The sequence below is a fragment of the Trypanosoma cruzi genome, genomic scaffold (genome assembly GCF_000209065.1).
Source record: "Trypanosoma cruzi strain CL Brener 1047053516469 genomic scaffold, whole genome shotgun sequence".
NCBI lineage: Eukaryota > Euglenozoa > Kinetoplastea > Trypanosomatida > Trypanosomatidae > Trypanosoma > Trypanosoma cruzi.
Window position 1 is genome coordinate 98,018 of NW_001849544.1, and position 16,829 is coordinate 114,846.

General features: G+C 47.1%; 8 protein-coding genes and 1 pseudogene across 8 annotated transcripts, besides 20 other annotated features; all 9 read left to right on the forward strand.

The window, feature by feature from the left end:
- Tc00.1047053506359.10 (hypothetical protein, conserved) lies at positions 1-677 on the forward strand (the record flags this gene model as incomplete). The annotated part of the gene is made up of 1 exon (XM_803604.1): positions 1-677. A coding segment is annotated over one exon (677 nt), but the record flags the coding sequence as incomplete, so codon positions are not given.
- Positions 1-14,512: a sequence feature (heterozygous, Esmeraldo-like haplotype).
- Positions 2,713-4,302, forward strand: Tc00.1047053506359.30 (annotated as a pseudogene).
- Positions 4,349-4,371: a microsatellite.
- Positions 4,450-4,590: a mobile genetic element.
- Positions 4,710-4,733: a sequence feature (AT_rich).
- Positions 4,994-5,019: a microsatellite.
- On the forward strand, positions 5,076-7,937 carry Tc00.1047053506359.40 (hypothetical protein, conserved; the record flags this gene model as incomplete). Its single annotated transcript, XM_803605.1, has 1 exon — positions 5,076-7,937. One exon carries the CDS (start codon positions 5,076-5,078, stop codon positions 7,935-7,937), a length of 2,862 nt encoding a protein of 953 aa, XP_808698.1.
- Positions 7,941-7,970: a sequence feature (AT_rich).
- On the forward strand, positions 8,344-8,889 carry Tc00.1047053506359.50 (hypothetical protein, conserved; the record flags this gene model as incomplete). The annotated part of the gene is made up of 1 exon (XM_803606.1): positions 8,344-8,889. One exon carries the CDS (start codon positions 8,344-8,346, stop codon positions 8,887-8,889), a length of 546 nt encoding a protein of 181 aa, XP_808699.1.
- Positions 9,180-9,222: a microsatellite.
- Positions 9,249-10,697, forward strand: Tc00.1047053506359.60 (UTP-glucose-1-phosphate uridylyltransferase 2, putative; the record flags this gene model as incomplete). Its single annotated transcript, XM_803607.1, has 1 exon — positions 9,249-10,697. The coding sequence occupies one exon, from the start codon at positions 9,249-9,251 to the stop codon at positions 10,695-10,697; it is 1,449 nt and encodes a 482-aa protein (XP_808700.1).
- Positions 10,734-10,778: a sequence feature (CT-rich).
- Positions 10,915-10,935: a sequence feature (AT_rich).
- On the forward strand, positions 11,123-12,307 carry Tc00.1047053506359.70 (hypothetical protein, conserved; the record flags this gene model as incomplete). Its single annotated transcript, XM_803608.1, has 1 exon — positions 11,123-12,307. The coding sequence occupies one exon, from the start codon at positions 11,123-11,125 to the stop codon at positions 12,305-12,307; it is 1,185 nt and encodes a 394-aa protein (XP_808701.1).
- Positions 12,673-12,740: a sequence feature (A-rich).
- Positions 12,837-12,890: a microsatellite.
- Positions 12,955-13,128: a mobile genetic element.
- Positions 13,111-13,164: a sequence feature (T-rich).
- Positions 13,240-13,590, forward strand: Tc00.1047053506359.80 (dynein light chain, putative; the record flags this gene model as incomplete). The annotated part of the gene is made up of 1 exon (XM_803609.1): positions 13,240-13,590. The coding sequence occupies one exon, from the start codon at positions 13,240-13,242 to the stop codon at positions 13,588-13,590; it is 351 nt and encodes a 116-aa protein (XP_808702.1).
- Positions 13,728-13,749: a microsatellite.
- Positions 13,798-13,822: a microsatellite.
- Positions 13,904-13,931: a sequence feature (AT_rich).
- Positions 13,934-13,976: a microsatellite.
- Positions 14,210-15,607, forward strand: Tc00.1047053506359.90 (hypothetical protein, conserved; the record flags this gene model as incomplete). The annotated part of the gene is made up of 1 exon (XM_803610.1): positions 14,210-15,607. The coding sequence occupies one exon, from the start codon at positions 14,210-14,212 to the stop codon at positions 15,605-15,607; it is 1,398 nt and encodes a 465-aa protein (XP_808703.1).
- Positions 14,513-14,844: a sequence feature (areas merged during assembly that could not be assigned to a particular haplotype. This can correspond to areas where the two haplotypes were merged or to regions with more than two copies in the genome that were merged during assembly.).
- Positions 14,845-16,829: a sequence feature (heterozygous, Esmeraldo-like haplotype).
- Positions 15,666-15,691: a microsatellite.
- Tc00.1047053506359.99 (uncharacterized protein) lies at positions 16,018-16,829 on the forward strand (the record flags this gene model as incomplete). The annotated part of the gene is made up of 1 exon (XM_803611.1): positions 16,018-16,829. A coding segment is annotated over one exon (812 nt), but the record flags the coding sequence as incomplete, so codon positions are not given.

Below are 16,829 nucleotides of genomic sequence, written 5' to 3' on the forward strand. Positions count from 1 at the left end.
CTTTGATGGCTGTTGACTTATCGCCAGGGCACATCTCCTCAGTTTCAGTACATTCACGTGGGGTGAGGGACGGATCACAATTACCCTCTCTGGACACATTAAAGGCACAAGAAAGGGCACTTCGAACAATGTTTGCCGACGCCAAATGCCGCTGTATTCGCATGCAGAAGGATCGGGAGTGGCTTAGAGAGGAACGGCGTGCTTTTCAGCTGTCACATGGTCGTCCCCCATCGAACCAGGAGGTGAGTCCATTTGTCGATATTGAGCTCTCTCCCGTAGCAGCTCTGAAACTATCGAAATGCCTCTCGCGACATTCAAGCGCCCGTGATGTGGTGGTGCGGAGCATTCTTCTCCAGCAAAGCATCACTAGGAACCGAATTGTGCAGAGTGGTGAAAAAACACTTTTTCGATGCCTTCGTTGCTTTCACGTTTATTCCGCGCGTCCTCGAACACTTCTTCGTGACGAAGTGGGACACAGTTGGATGCAGTATGAGGCTGAGCGAAGGAAGGTTTCTGTGGCAAAAGAATTGGCACATTGCCCTCAACTTCGGAAGCGAAAATACAGCGTTGGAAAACAACGCAAGGCTCTCATGGAAGACCCGCACTGTTGTCCCTCCTGCGGCAGCCCAAAGGCACAGTGGTTTATGGAATATGTGCATTACCGCACGCACGCATGAGATTCCTCGCTTTTCTCCAGCTTGTTGGATATTCTTTTTTTTTTTTTTTTTTGCCACCTTTATATTTTTTAAAATACTTTTTGGGTGTGATTGATATTTGCAAATTAAATTGCAGTACTTCTTGCTTTGCGATTATTATTCACTTTTTTTTTTTTTTTTCCTTCTCTTCAACGAATTTTGAAAGACCAAGGGAGCGGTCGCGGCGCACTCAGGTGCATGGATTGGGTGTGGCTCGCCCAAAGAAGTTGATACGCTGTATCCTCTGTTGCATATTTTCTGTGGCCTTAGCATTTAGCCTGCTGCTGGGTGGTGGCTTTGAGAGTGATGGGAACAACGGGAATGAGAATTCCCGCGGGGCATTCACCATGACCTCTACTTCTTTGTTCGTTTTATCGTCTGTGCAGCCCGCGGTTCAACATGACTTTCCGCGTACCTCCACTAACGGTGCCTTACGGTCCGAGATCCCATCGAATGCGCCCTTTGAAAAAAGATGCGCCTATCGAGATCATTCTGCACAACAATTTCGCCACTCTGCAGAGCACCACATTTGCAAACAGCAGGGCCGATGGCGGACTCTTCATAACGAAAATCAAAAAACTTAGCTACCGCCACTACGAAGTTCACAATTTCTGTGTCGATCGTGGGACACTGTTTTTTTTTTTTCATGACCAGGTTCATGGAACAGGTAAATTTAAACGAGGCCTGCGTGCGTGTAATGAGTTTTCACGCCACAGCCCATTGATATACATCCATTATTGGTCAAATCCACTTCCGAACGACACGTGGCGGCCTCTCCCTGCTCCGCTTAACACCGTCACGAAGGGATGGATCCTGCAGTTTTGGTGTCAGGATCTTTTCCACATGACACTTTCACTTCTTCCGGCTTTTCACGCCAAGAAAGATTTCGGATAAGATTATGCTGACGTGTATATTCGAATAGCGAGAGGAATACGGAAGGACGGTGGCTATTGTAACGTTAAACTTGGTGACCCGCGAAACTTTGAGAATCCGAGAAACACGAAATATGCTAAGGATCATCGATTTCCCTTTGCAGGGAATCACTGCTGGCCGTTTTACTGAATCTTGACCAACCGCCCGGAGAAGATTCATCCGCTAAAATCCGGTCAAATTCTGCAAACTGCGTGCTACCAACACGGGGTCATTGACAAACGTTACATCAAGAGTATGATTGGTGTAGAGGCAAGGAACCATAGTTTCGGTGTATTGGAGATGATGGGGGTTTTACCTGTTTAGCCAGGCCCCTGCGGAAACAAATACCGCGCTACATTGATTGACCGAAGTGGACGCACACCTAGTTTGTCGAACATACCGGATATATTTCAACTTATGCAAAGTATGGGCTTTGAGTCACAAATTGTGGCCTTTGAAACGATTCTCGCTCGAGAACAGCTGCGCATTGCCACAATGACCGTACTTTTTATTGGCGCTCATGGAAATGGGCTCATGTGGCTACAGTTCCTGCCCCCAGTTCCCTCGGTGGTTGAGCTGATTGGTGTGTGGTATACACCCTACGCATTGCTTTGGGGGCACAGTTATTCTCACTCCACAGATACGACTAACCCTGGAATACAAGCGGCGAGGTGAGTAACACCTCTTCGCGTACAACATGACGGAGATGAGGACTTTTGGTGAAGGCCAAAGAGGCAATTGACCTTACGAAATGTGGTGAAACAGCCTTTGAGCTGAAAAATAAAAAACTTGCCAGTTTATACAGCAGTTGTGTACCGCACTGTTAGCGATTGACGCGCCGAGGACGGAAACAAATGAGGTGCGCATGCACGTGTCTGCCTGTCCGTGTTTGTCTCATTCTGTGCACTGTGGGGATTGCTTTTCGAATACAAATTTCGTTAGGGTTTATTTATCTAAATTATGGCTTTACAATCCAAATTGTTGGGGTTTATTTCCGTCATGTGTCTTTGTGTTGTTGCTGTTTTTTTTCTTTTTGGACTAATTTTTGGACTTTAAACATAAATCAGATTTAATATCAAAAATTTTAGTTTTGTTAGAAAAGACGATGGAAAGGATGAAGTTGCAAACTCAACGGCGGGATGTTTTACTTCGACTTGCCTCTTCTTCGGGGACCACCCTATTTTTTCTTGTCTGTGGGACCCGTATGCTTGTGCTTCTAGCGATGCTCGTCTCATACGCGGTGCTCCCGAAGTTGCTTGGCACGGAGCTTCTTTTTGACACGTCTGGGATGCTGCAAAACGATACGAGTGGTCAGTGGGGGTTTCTGGACTTTCCTCGTAATTGGGACGGCGTTCACTACTTTCATATAGCAAAATATGGGTATTCTCATGAAAACACTTGTGCATTTTTTCCTCTTCTTCCCATCCTTGTGCGTATTATTTCGTGGCTTAACACTTTTGTTTGTCAACACCACTGGCCGTTTTTCCTATTTCCTTCCAGGTGGCTTTGCTGAACGTTGCGCTGGGTGGAGCCTCTGCTATTTTTCTGCGACGTATTACGGTGCTGACTCTTCTACGTTCGACAGTGACCGGTAGAATGGCGGCGGTTGGTGGAACATGGGCTGGATGAGTTACCACCACCACCAACCCCGCGGCATTATAGTCAAAAGGAAAACGACTCGGGTAAAGATGTCAAGAAGACGCTAAGGCGGGAGGTGGGTGCGGTGCTTTTGATGTGGATGATGAGTCCCACAGTCGTGTTTACCGTGGTTGTGTACACAGAAAGTGTATTTTCATTCTTGACGTTTGTGGGATTGTATTTGCTTCTTTTTTCACCAAAGGCAGGAAGCAGGATTGTAACGATTGCTGCTGAGGCTGGCGCCGTGTTGTGTTTTACTTTGGCGGGATGGGCCCGCTCCAATGCCTTTCTGTATGCGGGATTCTTGTTGTACCCCATTTTTTTGCAGATTTTCTTATTCAACACGTACAGGAGGCGTTACCGCCAGTACCATGGGGACACCAAGGCACTTTCGCGGTGGCCAAGCTTTCTGCGGTGTGCGGTAGTTGTTTTGGAATTGATGGTCATTTGTGTACCCTATCTTTCCATGACGTACTTCTGTTTTGGTCGGTTTGTGCCGCAGTGGGATCCCACGTCACGGATGACAATTGGTGGTCGCTTTTTCTCCTTTTACGGATGGATACAAAAACGCTACTGGAATGTGGGGTTCCTTACTTCCTACCGGTTGAAAAATATTCCGAATGTCTTTATTTCCGCCCCCATTGTATTTTTCACAGTTCGGGGGTTTTGGCTTTTTTATGTCATTCCGGCATTTGAAGGGGCGACCTCAACAGCATCAAAAGAAAGTAACGGATGCGGTGGTGTCAGTAGAAAAAAAACGAACGGTTTACAGAAAAGCCTATGCTTTTATTTTTCCTTCTTTTGTCGTATAATAGAGGCCTTAGTTCAATCTTCCAACATGGTGTACCTTGTTATCCTAATTTGTATTGGGGTTACTATGGTGCATGTGAACGTGGTGAATCGTTTCATTATGTCTTCACCCGCGCTGTACTGGATTTGGGCTCGACAGATTGTGTGGGATCCATGGGGAGGTAGTACAATTGTCATGTTCCGCATATTTGTGATGTGGACTTTTATTGGGGTTCTTTTTTTCCCCAATGGAATGCCATGGACTTAACCTAGTAGGCATTTTATTAACTGTTTCTCCATTTTTTAAAAAAGACATACATATATATATATATATATACCCTGATAAAAAGAGGATGTTAATGTACGATTTGTTTTATCTAAATGAAAATTTGGTTGACCGCAATGGAAGGAGTCAAGGAAACCGATAACGGTAAGAAGAATTTTATTTTATTTATTTTGTTCCATCTCACTTAAATTCTTTTGATTTCCACCCTTGCGGCGGGGCCTTTTGGCTGTAGGACTTCTGAACCAGCCACCTCTTAAGTAATACATATATCTCTAATCCGTAAAGAGTGCACGATGTCATGGCAGTGGCGATCCGTGAATATATTGTATTTATGAGATAATCATCTAGGGTGTGGCGAACCCACTCTCTCTTCATTTACCTTTCTTTGCTTTTTAATATATATATATATATATGCATGCATGTATGGGTTCAGGATCCGGCAAGCAGCCCAGGTGTAAGTTCCGTTCATGTATATATATATATATGTGTGCGCATACTGTCAATTTGACGGATATGAGGGAGGGGGATCCTTTCCCTTTTGGGATTGCTTTTTTTGATTCCTGCTAAATTGCTCTTATTTTTGCGTTTCCTGTTGTTGTGCATCTTGGTGGATTTTGTTGTTTTTTTTTACTATGTACTGCTTTTGTTGCTTTTGTTAATTGTTGTTGTTCTTTTGTTATTATTATTATGATTATTATTTTGCGTTTTGCGAGCAGGTGGGCTTTTTCCCGTGGTGTTGGGTTTGTCGTAGAAGGATGAAGCGGAGTCTTCGCAGTCGGAAGGCAAAGGGGACGGCGAAGACAGGTGCTGCTCCCAATTTGCCTGGGAGCCATTCGGAAGCATGGAAAGCAGCGTCTTCATCGGACAAGAAGAGTGTCAGTAAGGGATTCAGCGGAGCCCCTGCAGGCAAGGCGAGTTTGAGCGGTGGAAGGCGCATAGCAGCGCTGACATGGGCGTCGGGGTCGAATTATTCCACAGAGCAAGGGAGGCACCGCGTGGCATCATCTTCGTCAGCCTCCATAAGTGGCTTTTTGCAGAAGCGGATCCTATCTGCTTTATGCGCGACGTTTTTTTGTGGTTTATTTGTTGCCGCCATGCGACGCATAATCGCTCAGTACCGCAGGAGGGTCGTGTGGGAAACGGTGGAGAAACCACGGGCGGCCTTTGTGATACAAACCGCATGGCGCAAGCACCGTCAGCGTAGGCGGTTGCTTTTGGAAAGCGTCTCTAGACTCATCATTTCATTAATGCGCCTGAAAATCAAACGCATTTGTGCGGCGAAGGAAAAGGCCGTACTTCTCTTGCAACGCGTTTTTAGATCGCAGAAGGAGCGACACTTTGTCCATTTCATGTACCAAAAAATGAGGTATAACCGGGCACTTAGTACAATGCGTAACTGTATAAATCGACGAGTGGCAAGGCGGCATATGGCATTTCTTGCAATTCAACGCGACGAGCGGCGGGTGTGTGAGGAACGCTGTGCTATTGATTCACTGCACATCATCTACAGTGAACGTGGTGATCTGCTTCATATTTTTCAGGTAATGCAGACGACGGCACCCGTGGCTTTCACACCCTTGGTGACGAGAGCCATATTTTTGGAGGAAGCCATCCGCTGCACCGGACACTGCCCATATTCTCCTCTTTCTTTGCATATGGCGAGAGCGCAACAATTTGGTGTCTTATCTTTCTCAGAGCCGCCGAGTGGGCGTGCGAGCTCGCTGAAGGAGAAGCAATTGGATACACCTTTTACAGATGGCGTTGATTTCAAACATAGTCTTGAGAAACACAACAGCGGGGATAGACAGTTCCCTGCACATGGAATCGATACGCATTCATGCACATCAGTGTTGCACACTGAAGAGGGCGCGCGTCAGTTTTTGCAAGAACTCTTTGGCCCAAATTTGCCGCCGTGCCCACTGGCGCGAAGAGGATTAAAACCGAGTCGCTTTGGTGAATGTGGTGAAATAACAGCCACGAAATCCCCCATTTTTCAGATGTGTGACTCCGCAGGGAACGACAACATTCACTCATGGCGCTCAATTGACGCAGCTCCTGGAAGAGAGGTTCTTTCAAAAGGTGAAGTGAATGCGGATTCATATCAAGCGGTTCCTCTAGCGAGGCCGCCATTTGGTGAGTTAGGGGCATCCGTGAATAACTTAATAGACGCTTTTATTGAGCTTCTTGTGCGTACAGAGGCCGCTGAGCGCAAGGCACTGGAATCGGAGCTGCAGAGCCGGCACAAGGAACAGATGAGAGAAATACAACGTTTTGCCGTCACTCTTCAAGCCACGCATGTCGCTCCGCTGCTGTATGTTCCCCTTCTTTCATCGATGGGAGAGACCTGGGCGGTGCGTCGAGCAGAGCAACTCTTTCGTGAGGAATATGATGAGAGACTGAAAATTATTGAAGAGTACCAGGCGACGCCGCTCCGATTTTTAGATCGTCCTATTCTTAACCTGGCGGCGGAAGAGAGGCGGCGGCGGTTGCAAGAGCGTCTGCGGACGATGAAAGAGAAAAAGGAAGAGAATGGGAAAGGTGTCTTTGCGGGATCCCCATTGGCAGCGGCTGCTCCTGCGCCCACGACGGCGCCGGTGGATGGACAGGGTAATAATATACGTCCATTGGTGGCGCGTCCTGTATCTGTCAGGCCAGGGAGTCGAACTCCCACTGTCGGAGCATCAATGCCTCAATTTCAGTTGGGATCTTCTTCTTTCTTATCTCCAGTACCTCGGCCGCCGTCTCCACCCCCTCGGAAGGTGCACGACAATCCCACGATGTCCTGCATCCCTTTGCAGACCTCTGATGAACGGACTCAGCGACGGCCACAAAAACAATTTGGCCCTGTAGTCATTTCAGAAACACCGGCCATCTCATCTACCAGTTCAGCAAATGTGGCTTCATTTATTGGTCATTTGAATGATGGAGTGTCGTCTCATGATACGTTCGTGGGTAGTTCTAGCGGTGCTTCACGAGACACCACGATTTCGCACGCGTCACCAGCGATTCGCGGTAACTCCGCGTGTCCTTCAGGTCTACTTCCGTCTCTCGCCAATTCCTTGACCCAAACTACTAGGAGCAACGAAGTGAAGGGCGGCAGCACAACGAGGGAATTTTACTTTCATTCTTCTATTCATTCCCTGCAGCGCCCCACCTCTTCCGGTGACGAGGAGAATGTTGCGTTGCCGTTGCAGAAGGCGGCTGTGTTTACCAACATGGAGAACGACAGTGGCTGTGGAGACCCCAAGAAGACAAAAACAGGCCTGGAAGCGTTGAATTATTGCACCAACAACGCTGTACCACGAGGGGTGCCGATTCCACTTCTAAGATCTTCAAGAACAGAGCGCAGCAATTTAGGTACAGTCCCACTCCATCCCGTTGCTTCTGAGAAAAATCTTGTCACGCGCAGAGAGTGTGGCGGCGATTACGTTCGAGGACGTTACCGCGGGCCTTCTTCATTTGTTCCAGTCTCGGGGTTTACCGGCGTTGATGATTCCCTGAGGCCTGTGCAACCGAACCCGGGAGGGGAGCAACTGAATTTCAGGTTGCAGGCAGAACAGGGACTAAACACGAGGAAGGCGAGGCGAAATTTACTCGAAATGTCTGGAGCGAGTTGACCCAATTAATTATTTATTTGTTTTATTTTATTTGGAGGTGAGGAAAGGAGAAAAAAAAAAAAAAAAGGAAAAACCGGAGAGAAAGGCTGCTGCACATCTGCAAAGACGCATTTCTCTTTTTCCCTATATGAAATAACTATGTAAATTACACATCTGAATTTCCTTTTTTGTTGTTCTTGTTTTCTCCTTCTGTGCAGATGTGTCTCACCCTGTCATTTGACGAACACATTGGCTTTTTGTTGCGATAAGAATGAATAAAGACCTTTCCATGTGTCCTTGAGTACTGTGCACGCGTAGGCAAACCACTTCCCTTTTCTCCCTTCTTCTATCACCCACGCACTCTTTTTTGTTCTGGTTGGAAGTGAGAAAGGGGAGAAGAGCGTGTTAGCCAGCACGTAAGCGAAAGATGGGGAGGCGCCGCATTGGTGGAAATTCGCGGGTGCTTCGCAAGAAGAAACTTAAAATCTCCAAGAGGGTCCCGACGTCACAAAATGGTTCTGCTTCAGCCGCCACAACTGGTAGCGTGAAGAGGAACACAAACTTGCGACTTAAAAAATCCGGTAGTCGGTTGTCGTCGGGGAAACAGCGGCTTTTAGCACTCGATGCATTGCGAAAAGAGCGCAGCCAATTGCTAAAACGGCAGGCCGCTGAGCGCATGGTATTAAAAGAGCATACAAGGGAGTTGGAAGCACGTCGACTGCGGATACGTAAGGGTGAGAACGCGAAGATGGAGCGGCGGGAGCTTGGGAAGTACATCCGCCAACTAAAGGAGGAACAGAAGTCGAAGCATCAGTCGGAACTTCTTTCCATTGAAGAGGCTGTGAAGAAAAACGGCGGTAAGAAGGAATACGACATGAAATATGACGCCGACGAGTGGGAAGACGTGGAGGAGGATGTGGATGAGTTTGACGAGGACGAACTGCAGAGTATGTTTGCGCATTTGACCACCTAGCAGCAGTGTCCGCGCGCCGCCACATGCTTCTGTTTTTTTCTCCCTCTTGGAGGAGTAGCCGCTGTTGGGGGGGGAGAGGGAAGACAGGACGCGTCCTCCAGCAGAGACGAAAATGCCGAATAAAAGTTGTGAAATTAAAACAAAAAGAAAAATGGAATGACACAAGAAAACGATTGGAGAGCAAATGTAAGCTTTGGTTGAGGCAAAAACTGCCATTTTTGTGTGTCCCGTTTTCTCTTTTCTTTTTCCTTTTGCCCGTTTATTGCCAAGGAAAAGCGTCAGAAGAGGTTTTACTTTAATTACTATTATTATTATTATTTTGTTGTTGTTGTTTGCGTGTAAAGCGTTTGTTTACATTGATGTCGTCTGTGACTGCGGCGATCTCAGAGGCTGCTTCTGCCTGCAGGGCAAAGATGGAGGCGGCAGGGGTGAACGAGGCGTGCATTCGCACATTTTTGAAGCAGCACGCCTTCATCAGCAAAGGAGAAACAGGCAACATTCCCGAGAGCAGCATATCTCCCGTAGAGTCTCTCGACTCACTTGAAGACCTCACCGTGCCGGCGGACCCTTCTCTACTGGAGCACCTGGTGGTACTGAAACTCAATGGCGGTCTTGGCACGGGCATGGGACTACAGACGGCAAAAACTCTTCTTCCCGTCAAGGATGGCAAAACGTTCATTGATTTTACTGTGCTGCAACTGGAACATCTTCGCAAGACGTACAGTGACCATCTACGTTTTATGCTGATGGACTCCTTTGCCACCTCTTCTGAGACGAAAGCCCATATAAAAAAATACTCATGGTTATTTGACACCTTTGACAAGGAGGTGGAGTTGATTCAGAACCGTGTACCAAAAATTTGCCAGGACACTCTTCTTCCCGTTACGTATGAGGCAGATGCCTCGTGCGAGTGGGCGCCTCCGGGACATGGGGACCTTTACACGGCACTCTATGGTAGCGGTAAGCTGGATGATCTGCTTCGCAGTGGGTATAAATATATGTTTGTATCAAACGGTGACAACTTGGGGGCAACGCTGGATGCCCGTCTTCTCGCATATATGAAATTAAACCAGTTGGAGTTCCTTATGGAGGTTTGCAGGCGGACTGAATCTGATAAAAAGGGTGGTCATATTGCCTATCAAACTGCTTGTTTTGACGATGACACAGCGCCCGAGCGTCGGTTTATACTTCGTGAGTCGGCGCAGTGCCCAAAGGAAGATGAGGCGAGTTTTCAGGACGTTGAGAGGCATCGTTTTTTTAACACGAACAATTTGTGGGTGGATCTTGCGGCCCTCAAGAAGACGATGGACAGCCACAGCGGGGCACTGCCACTGCCTGTGATTCGAAACGCAAAAACAGTGAACCCGGTAGATGGCACCTCAACAAAGGTGTATCAACTGGAGACGGCAATGGGCGCGGCCATTGGGCTCTTTAGGCGCTCTGCAGCAGTGGTAGTTCCACGAGAGCGTTTTGCCCCTGTAAAGACGTGCTCGGATTTACTTGCGCTACGATCCGATGCGTATGTCGTGACGGAAGATCAGCGTCTTGTTCTCTGTGAGGAGCGGGCCGGAAAGCCACCGACGATTGAACTTGATAACCAACACTATAAGATTATCACTGGTCTGGATGCGCTGGTGAAGGATGGTGTGCCATCGCTACGACAATGCACTAAACTCATCATTCAGGGTCCAGTGGAGTTCCAGAGTGGCACAGTGGTGAAGGGTGAGGTGGTGATACGCAACAGTAAGAAGGAGCCTTTCATTATTGAACGCGACCGAGTGCTGAATAATGAAGTGATGGAGGTTTAGATATAAACTCACTGGTGCGTGAGAGTCAGCGTGGAACTTTTTTTTCTTTTTTCTTTTTTCCTTCTTCTTCTTTTTCTTTTTTATCCCAACGATAAAAAGAAACATGTATCGCATGAGTGTGTACGTTGGATAAGAGACTATTTGTGGGTTTTCACAAATGTATGCATGTGTATATTGGCCTTTATGTATCTGGGGTTTGATTATCAACGGGAACTTGAAAAATAATAAAAATAAAAAAGTGGAGAGGGATCTAAAGAAAAATGATGAGCGAGGGAACAGGACAAATCCAAGATGCCTGTGATTCCGGTTTTAACAGAATAATAATAATTATTATTACTTTGGATTCTTTTTTTTTTTTTCTTTTATAAAATGATTGATTCTTCTTTTTGTTGTTATTGTTGCAATTTAGTGCAACGTTAGGAATAATGATGACAACGTGCGAAAATGTACGCGGCGTTTTGCAAAATTGTGGCGACGCTGCGCCCTTGCCGTCAGAGTCTTTGTCCACCAACGCCGTGAATCGTAGCCTCTCGGATCTTCATACACCCACTTGGTTTGTGCTCCTTGGCTTGAGCTCTGGACTGCGGACGCTGCTGTTACATCCGCTGAACCTTGCCATATCTCGCAAACGCATGATGCCAGAGAGTAGGCCTCCACCGGTGATGCAAATATTGTCTCAGGCATACCGGGGCGAGGTCAAGACAAGTCCTCTCAATCCTACAAAAGGGGTGAGGGCCATTTATCGGGGATTTGGTGTTGCATTGATTGGGAATCTTCTCGGCGAGGTAGCTTACCTTCACACACTTGAATTGGTGCGGGAACAACTGGAGAGCAAACCTTCGGCTCTGCAAGGGGCTTCTTCCTCGCAGGGACTTGATTTCAACGCGAGCAGTCACGCTGCGGCCGCGGGTGGCTTGGCGGGTGGTTTGATCTCCCTTCTTATTACCACACCAATTTCTGTCGTGTGCAATAGGCAGTTAACGGCTGGTTATGGCATGGCTTCTGGATATACTTATTGTTCTGCGTGGGCAACGGGGCGGGAAGTCAGCGGTTTGTATCGGAAAACAAATGAGTCCTTCCTTCGTAGGGGAAAAAATGCAATTCGTGGGTTCTACGCTGGGCTTTTGCCGGGTATCGCAGCACTTCCCGAGAATGCGGTGTGGTGGGCTTTGTATAGCAAGACGAAGGTCGTTCTATACACGTTATTTGAACCAACCTTGTCGCGCTGGGAACGCGAAAGGGATGCTAAAGATTCTCTTCGACCATTTTGGCGACAAAACTGGCTGTTGTCTCCTACAGACAACCCCGCATTGAACGCCGCGGCAGGCATGCTTGCTAGTTCCATGACGACGGTAGTTTTTAATCCACTTGACGTTCTTCACACACGGCTGCAGGCCCTACCAGTGGAGAGGCACGGCAAGGCAAAAGGCGTGCCGCTTGCACGTGTCTATAACCTCGTGGACAGTCTCATTCGGAAAGAGGGCTGGCGAGGGTTTTTCAAGGGAGCATCAGCAAATGTGGGTGTTTGTGTTTTGGATGGTGTGTTTTTTTCACTGTTTTTTGAACTTACAAAGCTTGGTAGCGATCGAGAGTTTTTGCGTCAATTTTAAAGGAAGGTGTGGGTGGGTGGAGGGGGGAGAAACAAGAGGTCATCTTCACGGTTTTCTGCAATACCAAGTGGATGAGCCGAAACTGTTTCTCATTGGCATTTTTCCCTTACAGCAGGGAAAGGAAATACAGCAAGACGTACTGGATGCCATTCACAGGAAGAGAAGGAAGCAAAAATGGAAATACAAATTATAAAACTGTTTACCGCTTTTCATAATGCGTGGCTCTTGTTTATTTTGCCACAACCCTCTTCCAATGCATATAAAGGAAGGAAATACAAGGAGGAGAGGGGTGGGGGAAATGTGTGGGAACACACTACTTGTGGAGTTCTGCTTGCTCCCACTCTTTATCGAGCCAATAAATTAGCCGAAAACAAGAAAACAATCAAACAACAACAACAAAAAGAAAAAGAAACAGAAACAGAAAACAGAAACACTTATTGTGGCGGGAGAAATGGTATTTTTGTGCATATTGGTTCATTGTGTATGGTATCTACTCCCAGCACTTATTGCCAATGAGACATGAGCCGTGTTTTTTTTTTTTTTTTTTTTTCTTCTTTTTAATAATTTTCCTTTTTTTTTTTTTGGCGGAGGGCGTAAGATTCATTACAGTTGCAGTTCCCTTCTTGCAATGATGCAATTTGAAGGACGGAGCTTGTGAAAAGAATGTTTGCGAGAAGGCTGGCTAACCAAACGAATATGTTCTGGTACGACGAATACATTTCTGTATGCTTCCTTTTTGTCTTATGATGCTTTGGAAGACCGCGATGGAGGGGGAGTCAAGGAACAGATAATTGTGGGACGGATTTTTATTTATTTATTTTTTTTTTTTGCGTCTTTTTCTTTTTCTTTACTTTTTTAGTGTAGAAGAACAACAGGGACATTCACACGCGCGTAGAGAGCGAGAGAGGAGTTGTGGTGGGAGGGATACGGAGATGGCGGCGACTGGTGGCGGTGACATTGAGGAGCTTGTCAAGCAGATCACGGACCATCCCGGTGTGCAGGGGCTGATCATCGTGAACACGGAGGGCATTCCGATCCGCCACACATTCCAGGAGCAATCACGGCCTCTCGCGGTGCAATACTGTGCGCTATTTCAGAGTCTGGCGATGAAGGCCCGAACGGCCGTGGTCGAGCTGGACAACAATAACGACCTTCTCTTCCTCCGTGTGCGGTCAAAGAAGCACGAGGTGCTTGTGGCTCCCGACACAAAGTACCTGCTAATCGTCATTCAACGGGTAGGGAATGACGACAACTTGCCGATCAACATAAAAAAGACGCCGTAAAAATGCGGGTGGAAAAAAAGAGAACCGCTTGAGTGAGAGAAGGAAACTGAGCATGAGATGGAAAGAGGCACTCGGGAAGGGCGGCAACGTCGTGACGTCATGTTTTATTATTATCTCCATTGCCCCTTTTTTTTGACTGTGTGTGTGTGTGTGTGTGTGCCCCGGCTTTTTGTTGTTTTTGGTGGTGTTGTTTTCCTTCCTTTGCTCTTTTTTTTTTTTTTTTTCTTCTTTTCTCCTCATGGTTCCGTATGTAATTATAGGCGTGGTGTTTGACCCGTGTATTTATCATCCCTACACACACTCACTCACCCACAAAATAAAAAAAAAAAAAATAAATAAAACCTTCTCTTTTTTTTTTTTTTTTCTTTTTCTTTTTCCTTTTTTTTCAGTTTTATGCCTTTTATCCACACTTGAAATGAGGGAATATTTCGTATTTCTTTATCTTATTCCTTTTCTCTTTTTTACTTCCCTCTCACCGTACATGCATACGTGTGCCTTAATGGATATTGTCCGCTCTGCCTACGCTATGGAGAAGGTGTCGCCAGCGTTCGTGGTTCAATACTCCGTCTTGTGATTGGTGTTTTTATTGCACGCGGCAACAAAAGGAGGTAAGACGCACATGGAGGTTGATAGTGATCATGACGTGATTGCGGCAGCTAAACAAAAGTTGAACTTGCTGGGGTGTCTCACGAAAGCCATCGAGGCGGAGTGGCAACGCAAAGAGGCTCTCCTGCAACAGCTACAGACTCAACTAAATGAGAAACAAAGAGAAAAGGAATCTGTGTGGCACCGCACACGCAATATCGGTGCAGATACTGTGGCCACATTGAATGAACTGCGTGCTATAGAAGAACTTTATATGCTAGACAGTATGCTGGTTGAGAAAAACACACAATTGCGCTTGCAGCAGCAAAGGCACGACATGCTACTTCAACAGTTAGCCAACATGGAGGCGGTTTTAGACGGGGTGGGGAGCAACGAGGATTTTGACCTTAAAAAGTGGGCTTCTTTTTGTGAACGTATGCATCGATACATTGATGCTACAGATCGATATTGTACTCGTCATACATGTCACGTTGTAATTCATCCTGTTTCGGTCATTCATCAGAGCATTCGCAAGATGTCTCGGACGGCACGAGAGCGTGATGAAAGACTTGTCATTCAACTGGAGTGTTTAGAAAAACAAATACAGCACGCATCATCATTGGACAGTACTCTTCAAAGCAATGAAGCTAAATATAGGTGCAAGTGGGAGGAGCTGAGGCGCGGCAATCGGGACCGGATGCGGAAAATAAAGAATGCAGGGGAAGTGGAGACGATGAAATTGCGTCAGAGTCTTCAAGAGGTGAAAAAAGAACACAGTGATCTTTTGTGCCGTTTGAAGGAGGAAGTGGTTGCCCCAGTGGAAGTTGACTTGCTGTCGCCGCCCCCAGTATTGGAAAATGCACATGAAATCTCCGCATCGTTGCATGAACCGCGTGTGGAGGGCCCAGACAAAAGCACGGATGGTAACTCTGAATTTATCGATAACACACTGTTGAGGTCGGTGCCGATACTCCGACGCTCCCACCCCACTAGCAGGGGGTGGCTAACGAGTGCGAGTGCTGCTACGGCTACAAGCGACAGAGACAATGACGATAACGACACGAATGACACCGGGAATGATGGTGTCGCTGTTGGGGTGCCAGATGCTCCCGTTCACGTTGCACCCTTTTCCCAGAGTGCAATGGGGTTGTCCTTCCATCGCGCGGCGAGCCCCGCACCACCGGGCGAGATGAACTCGGAGGTGGAGGAGCTTCGGTGCCAGGTCATCGCAGCGGAGAGAGATGTCGACCGGTTGCAGCAACGGTACGAAACATTGAGGGAAGAGGCCGAAAGAACACTACTCGAGTGTGTAAAAAAAGAAAAGGCTCTGGAGGAAAAGCTTTGCAAGTCGCGAGAGGCGGTATCTGTTCTTGAGAAGGAAAAGTCTGGGTGGCAGGCACTTCATGAGCAGATGTCACTTTTACTTTCTTAGGAAAGAATAGACGTAGAGCTACATAAAAATAACGCAACAACGGGGCAGTGAAAGGGTTAAAAAAAAAAAAAAAAAAAAAAGAAACATATCTGCATCTCCTTCTTTGTATTGAAGCTTGAGAATGAACGCAAATTGGCTCGGCTTCCAATTTTCATGCGCTCCTGAGTGAGTTGGCTGTACTCACTTTTTTTATTAGTTTTTTGTTGCTATTGCTGTTCTGCGAGGGGGTGGGGTGGGGGATTTTTTCCCATTTTTGTCTTTCTGGTTTTCTCAATTTTTTTTTTTTTTTTCAAGCATATTTGTTTCTGTTGCACCGCGATTGTAGGGTTTGCACCGAATTAGGCTCGGTGTGTTTGGAAGAGACGAGCTGCGACTCTGCACGAACTCATAGAACCATAACAAAGGTGAAAATGCCGCCGTTGATGTTAGCGAGTGAGCACAGAGCCTCGGAACTTCCAGCGGATTTCTTGGAAGCTTTCCCCACGATGGTACGTGACGTCAGTCTCCGCGGCGACATACGTCTCCCGCCCATCACGCCGCAGCAGCAAGGTGCACTTTTCGCTCTGGCGGCCAAATATGGCTCCGCATGCAGTCTTGTCATGGATGGCGAGGGGAAGTTTCATTTGCGAAACGGCTCTTCCAGTCCTCATTTGCAGGAAAAGCTGGCCGAAGAGCTGCGTTATCTGCATGATGAAGGGGAAAAGTCCCCTGAGGAAGATCCTCTTGTGTTGCACTGGGCATTTACGGACCGCAATGTACATCGAGAGGTGGTGACAATGTTACAGCTTCTAGCTTACGATATGGGCATATTCCTTGGTGAGCAGCTCTTTGACGGGGTTTATATTTACCGCGTGGAGGTTGCACTTCGGTATCTTCCGCAGTGGGAGGCGGAGCGGCGCAAACTCATAGATTCATCTCTTCAGGGGGAAGCAGATCCCTTTCCAATCCCTGTCTTGGCGATGAAAGATGAAGGTATAATGGATACATATAGGAAGTTTATTCGACCGTTCTTGTATGAATGGGATTTCGCCACCACACGATGCGAGGTAAACCTCAATCGGGAACCCACGGGACAAATACCAAAGGAAGCACGGTCTTTAGGCTCCCTATTTTCTTTGCGGCATGAAGTTGATTCGTCAGGAAAGATCTTTTTTAGACGTTGGACACGGCATCTTTTGCATGTTTTTTTCAAGTATGCGGAGGAGCTCAGGGCGCAGATAGC